Source organism: Sphaerodactylus townsendi, linkage group LG01 (genome assembly GCF_021028975.2).
Source record: "Sphaerodactylus townsendi isolate TG3544 linkage group LG01, MPM_Stown_v2.3, whole genome shotgun sequence".
Taxonomy (NCBI): domain Eukaryota; kingdom Metazoa; phylum Chordata; class Lepidosauria; order Squamata; family Sphaerodactylidae; genus Sphaerodactylus; species Sphaerodactylus townsendi.
Window position 1 is genome coordinate 63,989,918 of NC_059425.1, and position 22,689 is coordinate 64,012,606.

Consider the following 22,689-nt stretch of genomic DNA (forward strand, 5'->3'; position numbering starts at 1 on the left):
ATTCAAGCACCTTAACTCATTATAGATATATTGAACAGTCACTATCATAAGAGTTGAGAGGTTATCCAAGTTGTTATTTACATTAATCTCTTTGCCCGTGCTACTTTCAAGGTTCTCCGCCTTATCGTCTTTCTTTGGAGTAACCTGAGAGTAACTTGCATCCTCCATTGTTTTCCTGCTAGCTGGCGTTCCACCAAGAGTTGTAGGCTTTATCACTGTTTCTGTTTCTGTGACCGAGTCATTAATTAATTTCAAATCGGTTAGATGTTTTCACTTGAAAAAAATCCATTATTTTGGGTTGTTTGGGTTGTTTAGAATTAGGTGGGGTGTTTTCCCCAGACTCCCTTCGTCGTTTACTACAACCCATATTTTATCAAGCCGAACAAGGACGCCTTCTGCAGCAGTCCTCAATCCACAATACCCAGCAAAAATTCAAAACTTCGCACAATGAGGGATAAATGAGGAGTAAAGAAAAAAAATTTCAAGTCTTATCTGAGTTTTGAGTTAGTGCAGTTTTCCATGTTAACACTGGAGCCCGTTCAGCTGCCGCCCTGTGATCAAGTATTATAGACTTTTGTCAAGTCTTCAAATATACTTATCTCTCTTCCTTGTACATATTTAAGCTGTTTATTATCCTCTCTTATTTTTCTATAGCCTCTCTAGTTATTTTTGTGACTTTTATATCATGTCATGTCTTGTTTATTTGTTATGGTAACATTTGTTTTACTTCTTCCAGACCTGATAGCCATTTTTTCTAGTCCTTTTTTTAAGGACTGGAAGTTTTGTAGAAATATTTTGCTTGAATGTTGTAACCAGTTGCTGTAATAATTACTTAATATTTTCTAGCATTGATATAGCAATTTTTCCTTCATGCTAGCATGACTAGTATGAATTTGGAAACTTTGTTTAACTTCCTCAGCATAATATAACTATTCCTAGTTATACCAAGTACATCATTGCCCCATTGAAGCTGCCACTTCAAATCTAGTTGAATTGTTGCTTTAACCACTGGGAGGAGGAGGAGAAGAAAGAGAAATGAAGACAAAGAAAAAAATTAGAATAGGTCCCTATTAAGGATGCATATGTTTTACATAGTGTCCTTCCCTCACTGTGACCTCTTTCTGGTAAACAAGTCTTATCAATCAAGCTAAGAATACAGGCCACATCAAAGAAGGTTTGGGAGGTTCCCTTGACTAGTGCATTTTCAGTTCTTACTTTGCTGTTAGGAGAGGGCTGTTTTCAGATATGACACACAAAGGCCATTGTCCATCTTGGGCTCAGAGAAGCTGGTAGCACCACATACTAATAATAATATCACCAGCAGCAAGTTCTTGAAGTAAAACATTTTATTGATTCCCAGATAACCTACCAATTGACCCTCCAGTATTATTGAAGTGATGTCCTTCTGTTCTTGTTTGAGAGTGCTCATATCCTCTCTGCTGGAAAGATACTTTAACACTGTGATATTCTTTTACAGTCAACATGTTGCTTGAAATACTGTTGGCACTAGTTGTGGGAACTGTCACCTATCTCTTTGTGGCCAAGCAAAAGGAGGAAACATTGCCAGTAGGAGATGGTTGGTGGGGCAAAGGAAAGAAGCCTGATTCAGAAGAAGACACAACTGTTCATCCTTTTAAGGCTGAAACTTCAGAATCTGAAATAAACGTAAGGAGTGCTCTTGCTTGCAGATGTGCAAAAATGGTTGGGCTAACAGGGCAATTCTGCTATGCTTCTGCTTACTCTTTCCGTGCTTACATTCAAGTAAGCGTGTTTAGACATGCAACTTGAGTGTGTTTAGACATGCAACATCTCACTTTAATATGCAACTCATCCCTGAAATCAGGCTCCATCCCTGAAGACTGGAAGATGGCCAATGTCACACCAATCTTTAAGAAAGGAACTAGGGGGGACCCGGGAAATTACAGGCCAGTCAGTTTGACATCTGTTCCTAGTAAATTAGTAGAATCTATCATTAAAGATAAAATTATAAAACATGTAGAAAAGCAAGACCTGCTGAGAAAGAGTCAGCATGGCTTTTGCAGAGGCAAATCCTGTCTTACAAACTTACTAGAGTTCTTTGAGGGTGTAAACAGGCATGTGGACAGGGGTGAACCGGTGGACATTGTCTACTTGGATTTCCAAAAGGCTTTTGACAAAGTTCCTCACCAGAGACTGTTGAGAAAACTCCGCAATGAAGGAATAAGAGGGGAAGTCCTCCTATGGATTAAAAACTGGTTGAGAAACAGGAAGCAAAGAGTGGGTGTAAATGGGAAGTTCTCACAATGGAAAGATGTCGGGAGTGGTGTCCCCCAAGGATCCGTTTTGGGACCAGTGCTTTTAACCTATTCATAAATGACCTGGAAGTAGGGGTGCGTAGCGTGGTGGCCAAGTTTGCAGATGATACCAAATTATGTAGGGTGGTGAGAACCACAAAGGATTGTGAAGAGCTCCAAGTGGACCTTGATAAATTAGGTGAGTGGGCTCAGAAATGGCAAATGCAGTTCAATGTAGCAAAATGTAAAGTGATGCACATAGGAGCAAAAAATCCAAACTTCACATACACGCTACAGGGGTCAGTGCTATCAGTCACAGACCAGGAAAGGGATTTAGGCGTCTTAGTTGATAGTTCCATGGGAATGTCAACTCAATGCATGGCAGCTGTGAAAAAGGCAAACTCTATGCTGGGGATCATTAGAAAAGGAATTGATAATAAAACTGCAAAGATTGTCATGCCCTTATATAAAGCAGTGGTGCGACCGCACTTGGAGTACTGTGTCCAGTTCTGGTCGCCGCATCTCAAAAAGGATATTGAGGAGATAGAAAAAGTGCAGAGAAGGGCAACAAGGATGATTGAGGGACTGGGCACCTTCCCTATGAGGAGAGGCTGCAGCGTTTGGGACTCTTTAGTTTGGAGAGGAGGCGGCTGAGGGGGGATATGATTGAAGTCTACAAAATTATGCATGGGGTAGAAAATGTTGACAGAGAGAAATTTTTCTCTCTTTCTCACAATACTAGAACCAGGGGGCATCCATTGAAAATGCTGGGGGGAAGAATTAGAACTAATAAAAGGAAACACTTCTTCACGCAACGTGTGATTGGGTGTTTGGAATATGCTGCCACAGGAGGTGGTGATGGCCACTAACCTGGATAGCTTTAAAAGGGGCTTGGACAGATTTATGGAGGAGAAGTCGATTTATGGCTACCAATCTTGATCCTCCTTGATCTGAGATTGCAAATGCCTTAACAGACCAGGTGATCGGGAGCAACAGCCGCAGAAGGCTATTGCTTTCACATCCTACATGTGAGCTCCCCCACCCCCAAGGCACCTGGTGGGCCACTGCGAGTAGCAGAGAGCTGGACTAGATGGACTTTGGTTTGATCCAGCTGGCTTGTTCTTATGTTCTTATGTTCTTAACTGAAAGCCTTCTGTTTATTTACAGCTGTATTTTCAACCAGGCTTCAAGCTGGATAACTGAAAAATATAAAATGTGCTTAAAACATACAATCAATCTGTACACATTATGGCTGATTTTTTAAAAAATCAAACCAGGAATTTCAGAGCTAAGCAAAGAAGTTTAGGCTGGCTAACCAAATGTTGATGACAGTTATTTCTTCTCCAGGATTAATTGTTAAAAACAGTTTTGTTCAGAGGTCACAGCTGTGTTAAATTAATTTCTATACAACCCTGCTGCTGTTGAGGCTTTTAAAAGATAACAATGTAACTGCATGTGGTTGCCAGCGTAGGCTATTTTCTATATTGCATATAGTTGATAATAGCTTTAAAACAATGCAACCAGGAGGCAAGATACAAAAGCCTGGCATCTAATTTTAACCGTGTTTATCATCTGTTAATGTGTTGGCCCTTGACTCCTCTCTAAGGGGGATATTTAAAACCAGCTTAGCACTATTGGCTCATTCAGTATCTCAGGCAAGTGAAATAGGTGACCCTAGGTCCATGAAATTATATCTCCCTCCCTGCTTTGGCCCACATACAGCAAATTCAGCCCCTTCACAGATTGGAAGAGGAAGGAGAGAGCTTCATTGCTTCTGTTTGTCTTATGAATTGGGGAGATGGGTCTTATATCCCTAGTGCTCAAGAGAAAGAATGGGCAGCACTGCACATCCTGGTCACCAAAAGATTTTATTCACTCCTTAGCTGCACCTTGCTTGCTCTCCTCCTGCTTGACCCTCTGGGAGGAAGACAAACGGGGGAAGAACTGAGGGAGGGACTTTCCTCCCCCACCTTGGCTAGCTGTGCTCCCTCCTCATTCCGGGAGGTAGGGGGGAGAAGAACATGAGCTTATGGCTGTGCACCTCAATACCCCCCCCTTCTTGCCTCTCTCTGCAACCAAGATGGTTGGGTAAAAAGCCAAGGGAGGGGCTTTTCTCCCCCCCCCCATTGGTTAGCTGCTGCTACTGTGCTCCATCCTCCTTCCAGCCATGGAGGAGGGCAGGTAAGGTGTAGAGGCTGCACGCCTCATTTGTCCTCCTTCTGCTCGTCTCTCTCTGCCATGGCAGGTGATGAAGACAATCAGGGCAGGCAGCAGAGAAGAAACCCTGATCTCACAGCATTCCGTTGCTCAAGTTAATGGGAAGAAGATACTTATTAATACTTATCATTAAATGGAAAGAGCAGTTTATTTTATAACATTGATTTTTTTTTGGCCTGTGAATATTTGTAAAATATACAAAAAATTTTGAGACCCCGCCTCTCATATATTAAGTGTGGGAGCTGGGATTTTTAAATTAATGTGTTTTTGTGAATGATATACAAAAGCAGTCAAAATTGAATAAGAAAATCACACAAGTGGAGCATCAATCATGACAGTCAAGCAATTCCATCAAATCAAAGCTTATACTTATTTTCTAATGTTGAATGAAAGGATTCTTACATTAAAAAAATCTTTGGTGAATTCTTCATTCATGTTCCTCTAAAGCCTCGGGAGAATTGGATTATTATCTTTTCATAGTTCTCCTTCCCCCTGTTTTAATTTGCTACCTCTTTTTGAGTGGGTGAAGTAGAGAATATCACATTTTGCTGTCTACTTGATGAACATGCAAAGTAGAGGGACCCATCAGCCCTATCCAAAAGGGAGGGTGAAATCATGCCATGGAAGCGCCACATGCCCAGACTGGGGGATTCACCCTTCCTAGGGTACTTACCACAGAAGAGGGACAGAAACACCGGCAGGCAGCCAACACTGACCCTCATGGCCCTCGGATGCAGCGCCCAGAGTCATGGCAGCACTTCTACACCACTGCTAGCAATGTTGGCACAGCAGGGGCGTGGTAGGGATGGTCCTAGGGAGCCACCATCAGTCTGCTTTCATCCCAGGTTTGCAGCAGTTACACTGTGGCCCTGGCTGTTGGACTTATGCCACCCTTTTGGATAGTGCAAGTCCATATGGCCCAATGGAGGCTGCAGTGATGGTGGTGAGTTGTTAGTTGTTCACCGGGAAGCCCTTTGAAGTGGTGCTGGGTCCCACTGCTGCAGCTTTGGATGGGACTGTATGTCATCCACTGGATCAGCAGAACTGGGTTATTTACAAACAAGAGAGAAGCCTCCCACAACTTCATTATAAGAAGAATAAACTGGTGAACTGCAAGGAATCCCAGAAGGAAGAAACACCCAAATCAACCCCCCTTCCAGGATTCAGTAAACTCTCATGATCTGAACCAAGTTATTTTCTCCATCAGCCCTTACATTCCCCCCCCCACTGAAATGACACTCAACTGTTGTAATTCTGTGCCTCTTAAAGCATGCTCATTCGTCTTGCGATTGTTTTATTATTGTCCCACCCAATTTTCTTTTAGACAAATTCACAAAAAAATTCTGCATGTCTGGAGAACCCAGCCCTCCAAGGGTCTAGAATACCCTGCCTTGTTTGTGGGTGATCTGGTTTTGCGGCTTCCATAATTGGCACAAGGCTCCCATTTTTTTATTATTTTGATTATTAGATGTATTAATACATTACATTATGATTGGAGCATGGGCAGTTGAGTAACCTCACCAACGTAAGGATTAGAGGCCTCCAAGAAACCAAAAGATAAAAGCACAACAGAAGTGATTTGTTTCCCATTTAAGAGTTACAGTTTTATTGCAGTACCAGTAGGAAAGCCCATTATGTAATCAAATACAACAGGCTATAGAAAACTATTAGGGAGGATGCTCATGAGCTTCTTGCCAGCCAGCCTGGGACTGTGCAGTGTCTGGGTTAAAAGAGCCTTGCTGCTGGCAGTGTCTGTCCTTCCTTCTTTCCCACATCCTCTGTCCCTCTCTGGTAGCGAAGAGGTCTAGATGCATGCCCCCATTGCTCCCCCTTCCATTTGCTGCAGGCAGTGTTCAGCACACCTTTCCGCATGTGCAGAACTGACATCACACTGGGTGGTGGAGAGGTGTTGGGATTTGCAAGTGTCTGTCACAATTCAGACATGAAGGGATTGATTAGGTGCATGCTAATTAGTGACTGAGGTCAGAGTTTTATGATAAGTTCATTGATTAAACTATTGGTCAGCTAACCCCGGCATTGCCTATGTGAGACAACTCACATAGTCAGAGGTTATAAAGTTAAATATGTTTCTTTGTCTAACTTGCAGAAGAAGAAAACGATCGCATAAGATGTATGCAACATGATTCACCACAAGAGGTGAATCTTTGCCTTGCTAGATAGGCACCATTTGGGATCACATGGTCCTAAGCAATGTAACCAAGTTAGTGCTAGGATAGAAAGTTATTCTTTATTTTCTTCCATGTAAACCCTCCCTTTTAGTAAGTAAACTCTTTTATATAAAAACAGCAACTGTCTCATGGTCTCTTATTCCGCACTCTGCTAAATATTAACTTTATAATCCAACAAGAGGCCTGGCAGATGCCACTTTTAACGGTCTCCTTTCAAGCTTCAGGGTGCCAGAGTGGTGACTTTGAATGGCCACTGCAAGTAAACCTGGCCCCAGGCACTTTCCCTAGCTGAAGACACTGGAGGGGGGCTCTTCGAAAGGCATATGAGTGGGGCTGACGTTTTGTGTGAGAGAGTGTGTTGCATTTCTCCAGTGGTGGGGAAAGAAGGCATAGCAGTCAAAAGTGTGTTGTTAAAGCAAAGGATTGTGGGAGGTGTAGTCCAATCAGCCCCTCTTTGCTTGGGAAACAGCACTGTCTGGACTACATCTCCCAGAGACCTCCACTTTAAGGAGTTAGTTATCAGGAACATAGCTTGCCTTTTATATGGTAGGATTATGTAGGACAAAATATTTCTCATATGATTCATATGGGTGCAGTTCCTCTTCTTTCATTTAATATTGTCTGATCTTTTACCCCTATCTCCATCTTTTTGTCATTAGGATTTACAATTTTTTTGTCATTTTAGGATTTACATAGGAGGCTTGATCAGACTCGATTCACTGAGTCCTAAGAGGACAGTGCCTTTTGTTATGGGATTAATGCTGCTTATCTTAAGAAGATTGCCTCTTATTGGAGAAATCAGTTTGACTGGAAGAAACAAGTAGAAGTTCTCAACAGAGTTCCACAATTCAAAACGAACATTGAAGGTTTGTGGCTAATTATATTGAGAGGATTTTTTTAAAAAAAATCTTGAATCTTGTTTACTGTTCTTAACTGGCACATCACATGAGCTTCTTTAGGTTAAATGGTTACCATTCAACCATTAGTGATGCTGAAAAAAACATCCCTCTTCAACCTATGACTGACAGATTGCTTAAAGAGGATCAAGGTATCTTAGTTAAAGAAGATGGTGCTAAGCAGGTAAAAACTTCTGAGCTTAAAAACAAATGTTCTTACTTGGGTGCTGTGTGGTTTCCGGGCTGTATGGCCGTGTTCTAGCAGCATTTTATGTATTTCTTGCAATTCCTAGATATCAAAACTCTGTGAATTTTAGCTTGCTGTCAGAGTTATAGAAGGTTCTGCGAGTTATGAGACTATCATTTTTGTCAATCTTTCTTTAAACCCCAGATGGAACTGTAGCAGGGGATGGCAATGATTCATTGGTGGAGCATTCGCTTTGCACAGTAAGATTCCAGATTCAGTCCCTAGCAATTTCCAGTTAAAAGGCTGAGGAACTCTTGGAGAGCCATTGCCAGTCACAGTAAGACAGTGTTGCTCTTGGGAGACCTAATGAGAGAGAATGGCTACGGCCCAGTACTCAGTATAAGGGAAATCTTGGCAGCGGCTTCTTGTATTGGACCTGGTTTCTTTAAATGCATGCAAAAATAAGAACGCAAGTATTGCCTTGTTCGATCAGACTCCCTTTTCTACTACTTGTCTGTGAATCTTGCAATCATGGTATGATGGGAATTAGGCAAACTTTAGTAGCCCGATTATGGAGTTTTGATTTTCAGTTTTAAATTAGACCCACTTGCTCAGAATTTATGTTGTCATTTTAAAGTAACCCAAATGGATGATCACTGCTACATCTTGTGGCAGTACTATTCAATTTATTTACATATTTACTATTTTTGTATCCTGCCCTTCTTCATTGCAGGTAATGCCTGTTGAATAAATTAGTCTGATTATGAGTTGCCCAAGCTTCAAAGAGCTTCATTTTGATAAACAGGAAGCTGAACCTGCACTTCTCTTATTCAACCCACTATCTAGTCATTAAATTATGCTGCCCATCAGATAAATTACATTTGTGTCTCTTCCTAGTCCAGGGGCTAGCAGTGTCCCCGACCCCCCACCACCAATGCCTATCTGTGAGATTAGTACGCTGGAAAACAAGGATCAGTGGAGAGATGGAGGTTTTATTTGACAAGACACATTGGGAGCAAACTGATTCCCTCAGTAGTGCCAGTGACTTACCTGAGTCCCTTGATGGGAGAACTACCCCTGTGTGATGAGCAAAATTCTCTGGCATGCAGCTGTGGGTTGCTCACTCTGTTCAGATCTTCTTCGTTGATCTCTCTGAGATGTTTGTGTCTTTACTTTCCATAGGAATTGATGTCCATTTTCTTCATGTAACTTCTTCCTTGTCTACCACTATCTTCGCTAGTTTCTCAGATTCACCTCCTAAGAAGCTTGGTTCAGGTGCAGGAATTTTCCTCTCCTCCTCTTGGGTGAAGACAAATGCAAAGAATTCATTCAGCTTCTCTGCAATCTCCTTGTCATCCTTTAGTACACCTTTATTCCTTCGTCATCTAACGGGCCTACTGCTTCCCTAGCTGGCTTCCTACTTTTGATGTGCTTGAAGAACTGTTTGTTGCTGGTCTTGATGTTTGCAGCCATGTGTACCCCATAATCCTTTTTTGCCTCCCTTACAGCTAACTTGCTTCTGTTTTGCCACCATTTGTGTTCTTTCTCATATTCTTCATCAGTCAAGCTGGACTACCATTTTCTAAAATACATCTTCTTTTTTCTAATAGTTTCCACAACCTCCCTTATTAACCACAGTGGCTTTCTTTTGGACTGGGTGCTGCCTTTCCTAACCTGCGGAACACATTCTGAGGGTTTGGAGGGAGGGAAAGGGAGAGGAAACACTGGCAGGGATCTTGCCTTCCTAACAGAAATGGTCTTCTTTTAAACAGGATCGGTGTATTTCAGATAACAACAGTATTTTGCCTAAGGCAAATAAATGTATATGGATGAAAAATAGTATTTAAGAAGGTAATTGTTGTTGTTGTTGTTTAGCCATGTAAAAGGTCTTCACTTAAGTGACTTAGTGAATTCTGCCTTTGGATTTAAGCAACTGCTGTTGGCAATGCTGGAACAGTATTTGTTAAAACTCTATGGATTTCAAGGACAGGATGGCCAGCAGTTATTTCCCTCCTGGAAGAAAACAGTCTTCAAGTTACTGACGGAATCTGATTATACTCACCTACAAGCTACAAGGCCTGATATTGTTGGTAAAAAGGGTTTATTTTTAATTCTTAACACCATGATTCACTTGCTATTGAAAATAGCAATTTTTTGTTATCAATTGATAAGCATTTTTAAAAAAATACTTCACAAACAACCCACCAACTTTAATAGACTTCTATGCATGCACAGTTAGTTTTCCATCCTTCTTGCAAATTTCAGCTGCTGGTGTTGAAAAGGGAGTCCCACTGAGCATGTGATTGACCATTTGTATGAATATGTGATCCTGATCCTATATGTAAGCAGTCCATTTGCCCAGAGACCGCTCTCCTGAGCTTTAAGTGCTTGGTGAAGAGAACCTTTTCTCAGGCCTTTGGCAATATGTAACTGGTGTTGTGGCTGCCACTCCTTATTATCACAAATGAAACTGAGAATTTTGAAGCAGTTCACAAATAATAAAATACAAGAAAACAATAAAAATTACATAATATCTAAAGATGTATGAGCTTTCATAAATGTTTAAGGTTCTGCATTTTCTGTCTCTGCTATTTAAAGAGAATGTATTGAAAATACTTCACCAATGGTGTTTGACACTGCACGAAGTGGCAAAGATATATAGAAGTGATAAGGACACTTGTGGGTACTGTCATTTTACAAATGCTGATTGCTTACATCTGTAGTAGCTGTGAATCAAGGCAAAAAATTGGCTCTCAGTGGTAAAGTGTATGAAACAAGGTTTGAGCTTAGAACTCTTATTCTCCAGACACTATTTTGTTAAGCCACATGTCTATGCTCCCTAAGAAAAAAATGTAACAGCAGTACATATAGTTTATGCATGATATTTGAAAAAGAACATTATTCCCAACAGCAGAATTTCATGAAAGTTGTATAGTTATTAGACTGAGCGCTTAAAAAAAAAAGGTAAAGACAACTCAGGTGGATAAGAGTTGGCATTCTTTTTGTTTCTTTTCAAAAACTGGTGGTAACTTTGTTTAAGATACTTGTATGCATGTGTTAATCTTTTTGTCCAAAAGTGTACTGCTTTTCCAGCTGCCGTTATGAGGTTGTAGCCACCTACTTGGTTCTTGGAGGCAGTTAACAGCAAGGGATGCTCTAGTGCAGAGGTCTGCAACCTGCGGTTCTCCAGATGTTCATGGACTACAAATCCCAATTGGCCATGCTGGCAGGGGCTGATGGGCATTGTAGTCCATGAACATCTGGAGAGCCGTAGGTTGCAGAACCCTGTAAGTGGGAAGAGTCCTTCAAGGCACAGATCAGGTTTTCAGAGGTGAAGCAAACAGTGTGTTCCAGTCCAGGGTCGAGGTTCACAGTTTCAGGTAGATGGTGAGTGGCAGCAATTTGCTGTGCTCCTTGTGACTGTGTCCTACTGCATCTTCTGGGATACTTTTATAGCCCTGCTCCTAATGCTTCAGCCACAGTCCTGCAACAACTCACCTTTGATTTTGTTGTCAAAGTCAACAACAGGCAGCTGATATCAAGCCAAGAAACAAGCACTGCATCAGCCTGTTTGCAGCTCTATTCTCAGCCTCTTTATACACTGCACCGAAGGTGTAGGTGATCTTGAAGAGCTAGGACATCCACCTGCCTTTCATCTGCTAACTCACAGCTGGGGTGAGGGCATGAATCCAGCTCTGGCTGTAGCTCACTGCCTGCCTGCCTGCCTGCTTTCTGCTTAGAACTAGCACTATGCAAAAACATACACAGTACAAATTACAACCACCAGAGCAATTATAGCATGTGTTATGTGTACTGGCACATACGAACAATAAATGGCAATGCACCTATGTGTAAAGTTAATATACCTTCATTGCAAAAATAGCAAAATACAAATTCATAATGCATACACAAGCAGCAACCATACATTGTGCATACAGAAACAGTGTCTTGCAAATGTACATAGGTTAGAAAACAGGTAAGGTAGAAGAGGGTCTTATTAACAGATGAAAACCAATTGCACATATGAGTTGTTTCATTACTGTTTCAGTGCTGTTGAAATATTTGACCTTTCTAAGTTCCCCTTTTTATTTAGAGTCTTGTTAACTGGCACATAACAGATAGCAGAAGTCTATATATATATTGTGTGTGGCTGAGCTGGATGAATATTCACCGGTTTTCTTTTTTTAGGCTGTGGCTTGAATGACTCTCCTTTAGGATTGGCTGCATACATATTGGATAAATTTGCTTTATGGACTGATCTCAGACATGAGTACCTAGAAGATGGAGGCCTTGAAAAGTGAGTACCATTTCCCCTTCTCATATGTTCAACAGCTAGCTTACCTTTTCCAGGCAGGGCTCAGTAGCATATGTGCAATTATAAATGGACTTCACAGAGCAGAACTTTCCCACTTCTCCATCTGGCTGCTGCTCACTGAAATTTGTTGCAGTTTTGCCTCTGGGGGTCAGTGCCCCTCAGAACCAACACAGGGGACAAAACCAAAAACCAGTGCCCCTCAGAACCAAAACAGGCTTCTATTCTTCCTTGTAACATACAGGGCTAATTTTATTGTGTCACAGTCAGTTGGAAGAAACAGAAAGATTTTTGGCCCAGTAGGGGACCATGTAAATTGAACCAATCTTTTTGGTGCATTTTGTCACCCCCACCCCACACCCATCACTTTTCAAATAGAGTGGATTCTGCACACACCCACTTTTCTAAATCAGGGCTAGAGGTAAATAATTCTGCCATACTCACTAGCCATTTAATGAGACTGTCATCCTGCAACATGTGGAGCACTCAAAAGATTTACTATTGATGCTGGTTGTTTTGTTACTATTAATTGAACATGGAGGGGGCCTTATTTATTTAGTTAGTTATTATCACTTACTAAAATCCTTGAAAAGCCAATGGTAAATCGAAAGAACGATGCATTTCAATTATATCTCACAATGCCAGACCATCAGTTCTGAATCACTTTGTGCTAATGGTATTAGTGAGCCATCTGAGGGCTGAAATCCTATGTGATTGTGTACTAGCCTGACCAGGACACTTGTCAAGGGAAGGGCGTAACTATAGATAAATGTCATAGCCCTGTCCCCCACTAAGCAGAGTCAAAGGCAGTCATCAGCTCATTCAATTGTTTTAGTCAGATCAGAGTACTGGACACAGGCAAAAACCACCAAAAGTCACAGCAAGAGTCCCAAGCTAGAGTTTGAAGCAAGAGTCTACAACAAGAGTCCAAAGTAATTTCACAAGGATAACATTGACATTGGCTTACCAGTCTAAGCACATCGCTGCCACAATGCAGCCTGGTTCCCAAATGCAAATGTCCCACCTACCAATATCCAACCTCCTACAGCTGTGCATTCCTAGCTTAGCTTCTGCACAGATTCTTTGATGAGCCTTGTTTGCTCCAGTGCTGCTAACTTGCAGCTCTACTGGTCCTGCAAGCTAGTATGCAGTTTCCTTCAGTTCTGGCAATCCTGGGGCAAGGGGACTGACAGATCCTCCCTCAACTGTGTGTCAGGAAGCTGAGGAGTTACAGAGCTGGGGCCTGGCTGAGGCTCCCAGTCTGTTTGCTCTGCCTGAGCCTCTGGACCCGATCCTGTAGATACTACCGGAGGTTCAGCTCTGTGCCTACAAGCGTTACCTGTGCCTGTTGGGCCAAAGCTGTGTCCTCTTCCCTGTCCAGGTCCCCATCTGAGGCATCTTCTGACATGTTATCTGAGTCCAAACAATAAAGGATCTCTCTGCCTGGACTACTGTAGAGTTTCTAGGCCTAGTAGTCTGCTAATTTTTAGCTACAGTAACAAAAACTACAGTTTTGCATACAAAAACTCACTATATGAGTAATATAAAAGTAAATTTCAAATGATATTCAAGCAATGTCTCAGTTTTTGTAATCAGAGATTATTTCCAAAAATTCAACAAGTGAAGCTAAATATTGAGGCAATAAAACCACTGGATATGGTTTTATTTCATTATCCTTTTTCACGCCATTATAGGTTATGATTATAACCTGGTAAAAAGTAAGGTTTCATAGTGAAGGCTCTTCTTAATCTCAGACCTAATGCTGTTCTCTATGCCAGCAGATTCCATTTAAGGACATTGCTTGAATATCATAAGAACATAAGAACATAAGAACAAGCCAGCTGGATCAGACCAGAGTCCATCTAGTCCAGCTCTCTGCTACTCGCAGTGGCCCACCAGGTGCCTTTGGGAGTTCACATGTAGGATGTGAAAGCAATGGCCTTCTGCGGCTGTTGCTCCCGAGCACCTGGACTGTTAAGGCATTTGCAATCTCAGATCAAAGAGGATCAAGATTGGTAGCCATAAATTGACTTCTCCTCCATAAATCTGTCCAAGCCCCTTTTAAAGCTATCCAGGTTAGTGGCCATCACCACCTCCTGTGGCAGCATATTCCAAACACCAATCACACGTTGCGTGAAGAAGTGTTTCCTTTTATTAGTTCTAATTCTTCCCCCCAGCATTTTCAATGAATGCCCCCTGGTTCTAGTATTGTGAGAAAGAGAGAAAAATTTCTCTCTGTCAACATTTTCTACCCCATGCATAATTTTATAGACTTCAATCATATCCCCCCTCAGACGTCTCCTCTCCAAACTAAAGAGTCCCAAACGCTGCAGCCTTTCCTCATAAGGAAGGTGCTCCAGTCCCTCAATCATCCTCGTTGCCCTTCTCTGCACTTTTTCTATCTCTTCAATATCCTTTTTGAGATGTGGTGACCAGAACTGAACACAGTACTCCAAGTGTGGTCGCACCACTGCTTTATATAAGGGCATGACAATCTTTGCAGTTTTATTATCAATTCCTTTCCTGATTATCCCCAGCATAGAGTTTGCCTTTTTCACAGCTGCCATACATTGAGTTGACATTCCCATGGAACTATCATGTGAAATTTTCTTTTGTATGACTCATGTATTGAGTTTTTGTATCCAAAGGTGTAGTTTTTGTTACAGTACCTGATATACACACACCTTAATATGGTGAATTTTTAGCTACGAGCAGAATATTCTCATTGTGCTCTTAAACAATATGTGATGGTAGAAAATTAGCGCTCTAAGGTATCGTGAATGACATATGCATTATTAATGGACAGCAGTTGGTCACCTTTCTGTAGACTTCCTAGCTAATGTATTATTGATAACACATAGCAGGATTTGAGTTTATAAATAATAAATGTCACAAGCAGCTGTTTTGCTTTGCAATGAACAGACAAAATCAACTCTTGAAAATTATTTTGTCAGTCATAGCCCTCTGACTGTCTGGCTGGAGGTGTTGTAGATTACATCCCATCCCCCACCCCACCCCTGACCCATTCTCCCGCACTGTGCAAAGACCTTGGAAAAGTTAATCAGAAGTAAAATGTTTGTGAGAGTGACCTCTTCCCATAGTACTTTCCTGTTTGATGCCTTTCTGTTTGTATGACTTGTGAAGTGTCCCCTAAAGGGAGCTTATGTATTATCTAAGAGACAGTAGTCTTGAGCAGTAAATAGGGGTATGAAGCTCTTTCAACAAACAGCAAAATGATATATTCTTCCTCCATCTGCACAGAATCCTTGTTCAGGGCTCTGATACTTGCAAATAACACTGTGCCTGGGGACTTCCAACACAGATTCCCTGAAATATGACTGTAATTGGGGGATTTCTCTCCACTACACAACTGTTTGTGTGGAACAAGAAGAAATTAGTAGACATAGGAAATCTTGGGGATGTGAAGTGTGCTTGCATCAGACTCTACATCTCTGAACTTGCAACTTGCAGGTATACCACTGCATATTCCACTGCATATTCCCCAATATTCTGTCTCTTCCGATTTCAGCTCAAGCAGGGCAGGGCAGTGGCTGTCACAGAAAGACAACTTTTACTCATTTGCCACTTACAAATGCCAAGGATTTATTGGAAGTGGGCTGGAGAAAAGCAGCAACTATGTTGTCCTGTAGGAGTGTGCCATTTATGACGAACAATATAAGGCCACCTCTGTGCAAGTTGATCTGGACCTGGAAAAGGTTATGAATAGGAAGGCTGGTGAAGGAAACTGCTCTCATTATTGGCAACTGCTGAAAAAAAATCATTTTGCTGCACTAAGCTCTGGTTATTTGTGGTATGTGTTTTTTTAGGAAGTTCACTCTTGATGACCTGCTCACAAATGTCATGATCTACTGGGTATCAGGCTGCATCGTTTCTTCAGTGAGGTTTTACAAAGAGAACTTAAACTATGGCTTTGGCACAGAAAAGCTTAAAAGGTAAGAGATTCCCCTTTGCCCATTTTATATTTTTCTTTCATGCCTTGTGCTAGCAGACCTATGTCCAAGTTCATTTTCTCAGGACTTCAAGAAACACTCTTGTATACCATATAAGCTTCAGTCATACAGAAAGGATATATGAAGTTATTCTTGGTAACTGTTATAGGTAGAATCCCCACAGTCAATTAATCGCATGATATTCACACGAAATATCCATGTTTCAGGAAGAACTTCCCACTGCCTGATCACCGAACACGAATTTATCCCGGTTCTGGCGCTTCCTCTTCCGCTTATCATGTGTTTTTAAAGAACCTGCATGAAAGTTTTTAAAAAACATGCGCCAAATCCAGATCTGGGGGGGGGGGGGGTTTCGGGGTTTGACTCTAATTTGTTTTTCTTGTGGTAGGGAGTGATGCAGAGCCTTCCAGCCAATCAGAGCACAGTGGGCTGTGTGCAAAGTGTGCACAGCCTTTTTTTTTTGTATCATGCCGGCGGAGGCTACATGGAAACATGGCTGCATGGAACATGATTTCTGTGCCAACTGTACACTAAAATTACACTTTCGTGCCAGCGCAGCTGGGTGGGTAAAGAGTGCCGAAGCCGTGCATAAATGGAGCTTAGCACGAAAAACAGCTACCATCCTACCTGCGCATGTGCGTGGCGATGTAGCTGCACAAAATGTTTTTTTTAATTCCTGCCCCACACAGCGCAACAGCCAATCAGGACAAGGAAGAAAGAGCTACTGAGTAGATTGCGCGTTCAATCGTATGATCGTGGGGAGCGCTACACTGAAAGTGTGATAGACATGGATGTCCTCATCGCTGGTCGAATCCCCACTATCGTCTTAGCCAGGTTTCAGAACACAACAACCTGAAACCTGGTTAGTTTGTGTTCTGAAATCTGGCTAAGATGGTAGTGGGGATTCGACCACACACACACACTGCAGTGGGGAGCGTGAAACCATGATGAAAAGGTGCCATTCTTTTGAAACCTGGTTGTATCTAGATTTAATTTCTCAGTGGGGGAATGGCCGCAGAGTCTGGACATCTAAAGATTTCTGGGGCAAGCAAGAAATCAGGCAGCCCCATCCAAAGCTTGAGGCAGCTGGGGATGGTGCTGCAGTGGTGCCGCCCCACCGCCTTCAGAGGGTTTTTCAGGCAACTTGGGGACAGGACAGAAAAAACAATTTAAAAAATCCCTTGCTGCCTGAAAGCCGTCCATGGGGCTAAATGAACAAGCCACCCTTTTAGAGGGAGTTTGGCAGAGAACTTGTGATGAAGCAGTAAGAACATCTTATGGGACACTTATGGAAGCTTATGAGGTGGTGGTGAGAACCATGAAGAAGGAATACTTTGCCGCCAACATTGCATCCATTAGTTCTTACCCAGAGCAATTAGAGTAATTTGATCTCTAATGGCTCTGTCGGAGAAGCCCCAAATTTCTAGAAATGTGGCCATTAGCATTTGCAACCTTTTTGCAGATAAAATAGTATCTCTCAGCCAGGATCTTTCTGCCAATTCGGATGCCGTGAGACAACTAGAGGTCTCATGTTGGACCAGTCCAGCCAACTCTCTCAAAATGATGCTGACAGAATTCTGAGGTGTGTGAAACCTGTCACATGTCTCTTGGACCCATGCCCACTCTGACTGGTGAGGGCTGTAGTCTTGCCCACGAGGCCCCAAGGAAGAGACGACACGCGGAGATTCCATCTGGTGGAGAGCGCCAGCGGCAGGAAGCGCGGGATTCCGTGATCCTGGCAACTCTGCCGTGTGCTAGGCTCTGCCTCCTTTTATTAGGGTTTACAAGAGGGGGGGCGATGTGGGCGGACCGGGAGGCAGGAGAGCGGGAGAGCGGGAGATCATCATGTGATGCATGATCTCATCGGGCTACTACGTGCAGGAGGAAGCATCCGCGTCTGGGTCTAATCCACACCTGAGGGCAGAAGCCTCTTTGTCCCTTTGTCTGGGACATCTGGTGACCGTGAGTCAGGCATCTCATGACCTGTGACTCACGGGGGAACGGGGGTTGGGGGAGCGTGTGCGCCCGGAAGGCCGTAGCCGGCACCGGCATGCCTAGCGCTCCTTCTACGGTTCTGCCGGGTTCGCGGGCTCACCCCTACAAGGGCCAGCAGGGAATGTTATAAATCTGTCCCTGAGTACAGGAACCTTCCCTGAGAAAATGAAAGATGCTGTTGTAACCTCAGCTTGTGGGTTCTGTGGGGCAGTACTTGGAAGGAGTTGCAAAGAACCAAATTTAAACAAAACAGTTTACTTCTCTTTACAAATAACATTAAACATCAACATTTAACATTACAATTCAAGGTCCTGTTCAGGTTGCATTTCAAGTCCTTCTAGTTACAGTCTACTGATACTGCCAAGTCCAATTCTTCTTTGCAAGTGGGTTGGCTCCTGAAGACTCCAAGGGCTTGATGAACAGGATGCAACATGATGAAGGTTTCCAGGAGAACTCTCACCCATTACAACCACAAAAAGAAACCCTGAAACAATAAACTCCAACATTTACAACATAGCAAAAAATAAACTACCTTCCCAGTAGTTCCCAACAATATTGCAGTTTACCTTAACAAGGTGTCAAGGGCTTATACAACCAAGGTCCGAGTCTGGTAGCCTTGTCTTCTCCAAAAAGCTCTGTAGCCTTTCTGCTGCTCTGACTCTCCACCCCCTTACTGGTTCAACCCATTCTGGGCATGGGGGTTACACTATGATAAGGCCACTCTTAAAGAAACCATCCTTTGATTCAACAGATCCCTCCAAATACCACCCAGTTTCCCATCTTTCTTTCCTGGGCAAGGTAGCTGAGAGAGTGGCAGTGGAGCAGTTCTAGGCTTTCTTGGAGGATGCATCAATCCTGGACTCATTTCAATCCAGTTTCAGCACTAGTTACGGGATGGAGATGTCCCTGGTCTCCCTCACAGATGACCTTCGGAGACACTTGGATCATGGTGGTCGAGGCTTTTGGTGCTACTCAACTGACAACAACATTCAATTTGGCCAATTATGACATCTTGACCAACCACTTCAGCAATACTGGGATTCATGGGACAGCCTTACAATGGCTGCTCTCATTTCTCTGGGGTTGGGGACAGAGAGTACGCCATCAAGAAAATCCTCTGGTTGCTTTAAAATTAAGATCAGCTAACTTCCAGGCAAGCAGTGGCTGGGAGGAGACTGAGAATGGGGACAATGCCAGGGAAAGAGCACCCCCCCTTCCCGCCCCAGCCTACCTCCCCAGTCTCTTCCTAGCCACAGTGCGGCTCACCTAAGAGTAAGTTAAACATAATTTTAAAGCAACCAGAGGATTTTCTTTTTGCAAGAGTGGGGGTGGCAGAGAGGGAATGTGAGTGGCTCCCCCCGCCCCCTGCCACCACCAAAGTTCCCTCTTCCCCCTTTCTTTCCCTTTCCCACACTTTTCTTTTACCTTCTCGTGTTTCTGTCTTTCCCCTTTCTCTCTCTTCCTCCTTTGTTTCTCTTTCCCCATTTCCCTCTCCTTTTCTCCATTTCCCTCTTCCCCTTCTTCTCTCCCCTTCTTTCTCTCTGGATGGAAGTTATACTACTTAGTAGTGTGAGAACAAGATCTTGGGGTGCAGGTAGGCAGTAAGTTAAATATGAGCAGTCAAGTGTGATGCAGCAACAAAAAGTCTAATGCATTTTTGGGGTATAGCAATGGAGGCATAACATCCAGATCACAAGGGGTGGGGCACAGTTTGAGAGCTTGCCTGGGAGACATTTTCTTGCAGATACACCAGTGGTGGGATTCAGCAGGTTCACACCACTTCGGCAGAACTGGTTGTTAAAATGGTGCTTGTAAACAACCAGTTGTTACATTATTTGAATCCCACCACCGGAACCGGTTGTTATATTATTTGAATCCCACCACTGAGGCTACACCCTGAATATGTTTTTATCTAAACAATTAAAAACATGATTAGGCAGAAGGACTGATAAGGGAATGCCAATGAAACAAAAAGGCCTTGATCTGCTAGTGGAAAATAGTAGACAGATGAATCTCCCCAAGGAGGCACTTCTACAGTTCTATGCAACATCCATTGCTTGGATTGCCACCATCTAGCCTCAGTCTGCAAGGGCACTCAAAGACTTTGATGACTGAAATGGTCCTCATTCATATGGGAGTAAGAGTTCCTTAAAATATGCTTGAAGAAACCATAAAGGATTTTAAGGGTCAATACCAACACCTTGAATTGGGTCTGGAAGCAAAATCAGAATCTACAGTGTAGATGGAACAAGGCTGAATGTATAATATGAAGTGCAATCAATTATGTGAACAAGGTAAAATATGTAGTATTTGAACAATAGCACAGAAACTTGAAAATATGAAGACTTTTAGCTGTCTAACATTAAACTATTGGTAAAAGTGAAGATAAGAATCCGCTTTGGTCAGAGGGTAGATAGCCATGGCCCTCACTACATTGGTGAAAGAATCAAATATTCCAAAACCCCTGGAGTTTCAGAAAATGGCTCAGCAATTTCTGAAAGAGTTGCAATAAGCAAGTCTTATTGGAGAACAGTGCTATAATCCATTTCAGATGACCCTTATTTATTGGGCTGGGAACACCAAATTGCAACAGCCAATACCTGAAACATGAATGATTTTTCTTCTTCTTCTGTATGCATGCATTCTTACTGCTTCTTCTAGATGTCTATAGAATCTATAGTTCAGCTGAATCCTAACTCTCCCATAGTTGCTGGTGTGAACTTATTCCAGAGAAAATGTCGGTGCAGCCCATAGAGCTCCATACAGTTGCTTAAATGGGACTGGGGGAGTGCACAAGTGGCCCAGGAGGAGTCTCAGCTGCACCGTGGCTGCACTGTCCCTAAATAGCACAGTCTGTCTCTCAATTTTTTCCTATTTTGTCAGAAATTATCAGTTCTAAAGTAGCCTTGTAATAACTGTCTCCTGATTGCTTTGCAGGCTTTCTGTGCACGTTCCTACAGGAATTGCTTCTTTTCCCAACGACCCTGCATACATTCCTCGATTATGGCTACAGCCAAAGTATGTCAATATTGTTTCATACAACTATCTGCCACGAGGTGGCCATTTTGCAGCCTTTGAAGAACCAGAACTCCTGGCAGCAGATATTCAATAGTTTGTGGAGAAAACAGAAAAATGGAGTTTTACCAAAAGGAGCAGTAATTGGTTTTGGTGGTAGGGCTTTGTAGTAACCATTATAATGGGTCTGTATGTTTTCTAATGGAGACATTTTCCAGATTAGAAATAGGGACATTCTTTGGGTCAGGGGGCACAGTTTTTAGGCTAGCGGCACCACAATTTCAGGGATTTTTCAAGAGACTCTTCTGATGATACCACCCAAGTTTGGTAAAGTTTGGTTCAGGGGGTCCAAAGTTATGGACCCCCAAAGGGAGTGCCCCATCCCCCATTGTTTCCAATGGGAGCTAATAGTAGATGGGGCTACCCTTTTGAGGGTCCATAACTTTGGACCCCTTGAACCAAACTTCACTAAACCTGGGTGGTGTCATCAGGATAATCTCTTGATGATACCAGCCAGGTTTGGTGTTGTTTGGTTCAGGGGGTCCAAAGTTATGGATCCCCAAAGTGGGTGCTCCCATCCCCCACTGTTTCCAATGGAAGCTAATAGTAGATGGGGATACCCATTTGAGGGTCCATAACTTTGGACCCCCTGAACCAAACTTCACCAAATCTGGGTGGTAGCATCAGGAGGGTCTTCTAAAGATATTCTGAAATGTTGGTACTACTAACATAAACATTCCTCCTCTGACTGATTGTGTGAATGTCTCTTCTAAAATGACACCTGCCACGTGCAATTTTAAAAATATGTACACTAAAAATAATGAACTATTCTTTTAAAAAGCAGGGTAGTTTTGAGTCACAGTGAACAGGCATGTTCATTCCAGTTTTTATTGTAAGATCCATTGTTTACAACCCTTCCTTACAAAAAAGCTAAGGTTTTTGTACTTTTAAAGTTATTGTTGATACCATATTGTTCTTGTTGACCCTCTTTTCCACTTACGGAGCTAGTTTACTGTTTTTCTTTGAAATAAATATTCAAAAACATTTAACTTACTGATGCCTCAATTAATGTAATTTTATTGGTATTTATTTTTATTTTTGAAATTTACCAGTAGCTGCTGCATTTCTTACCCTCGACTTATATGCAAGTCAATAAGTTTTCCCAGTTTTTTGTGGTAAAATTAGGTGCCTCGACTTATATGCAGGTCGACTTGTACATGAGTATATATGGTAGTCCATATTAGTCTTACAATCCTATGAATTAGCTTTCTCTGAGTCTGAATGAATTGCTGAGAGAGGCAGGGAAAGATCTGTGGCTGTCAGCTCTTTCTGCTATCAGATCCAACCCATAGCATCTGACATTGTATATAGCAGTGGTTCTCAAGCTTCTTAATGCCGCGACCCTTTAGTACAGTTCCTCATGTTGTGGTGACCCCCAACCATAAAATTGGTATACATAAAATATAAAAAGACAATTTTCCAATGGTCTTAGGTGACCCCTGTGAAAGGGTCATTCAACCCCCAAAGGGGTCGTGACCCCCAGGTTGAGAACCACTGGTACATAGAGAGATAAATACATCCTTTAATTCAAATTGATTTTTGATAGTCTGGGATTGGACAGAGAATTGCAGCCC

The 22,689-nt window shown here is 42.5% G+C and overlaps 1 protein-coding gene across 1 annotated transcript; it reads left to right on the forward strand.

The window, feature by feature from the left end:
* Positions 1-1,482: 1,482 nt before the first annotated feature.
* On the forward strand, positions 1,483-21,336 carry EPHX1 (epoxide hydrolase 1). The gene is given in 7 exon segments (XM_048504907.1): positions 1,483-1,665; positions 7,365-7,545; positions 8,945-8,967; positions 9,693-9,852; positions 11,951-12,059; positions 15,902-16,027; positions 20,978-21,336. Coding segments are annotated over 7 exon segments (1,020 nt in total). The 3' UTR covers positions 21,216-21,336.
* The last annotated feature ends 1,353 nt before the right edge of the window (positions 21,337-22,689 follow it).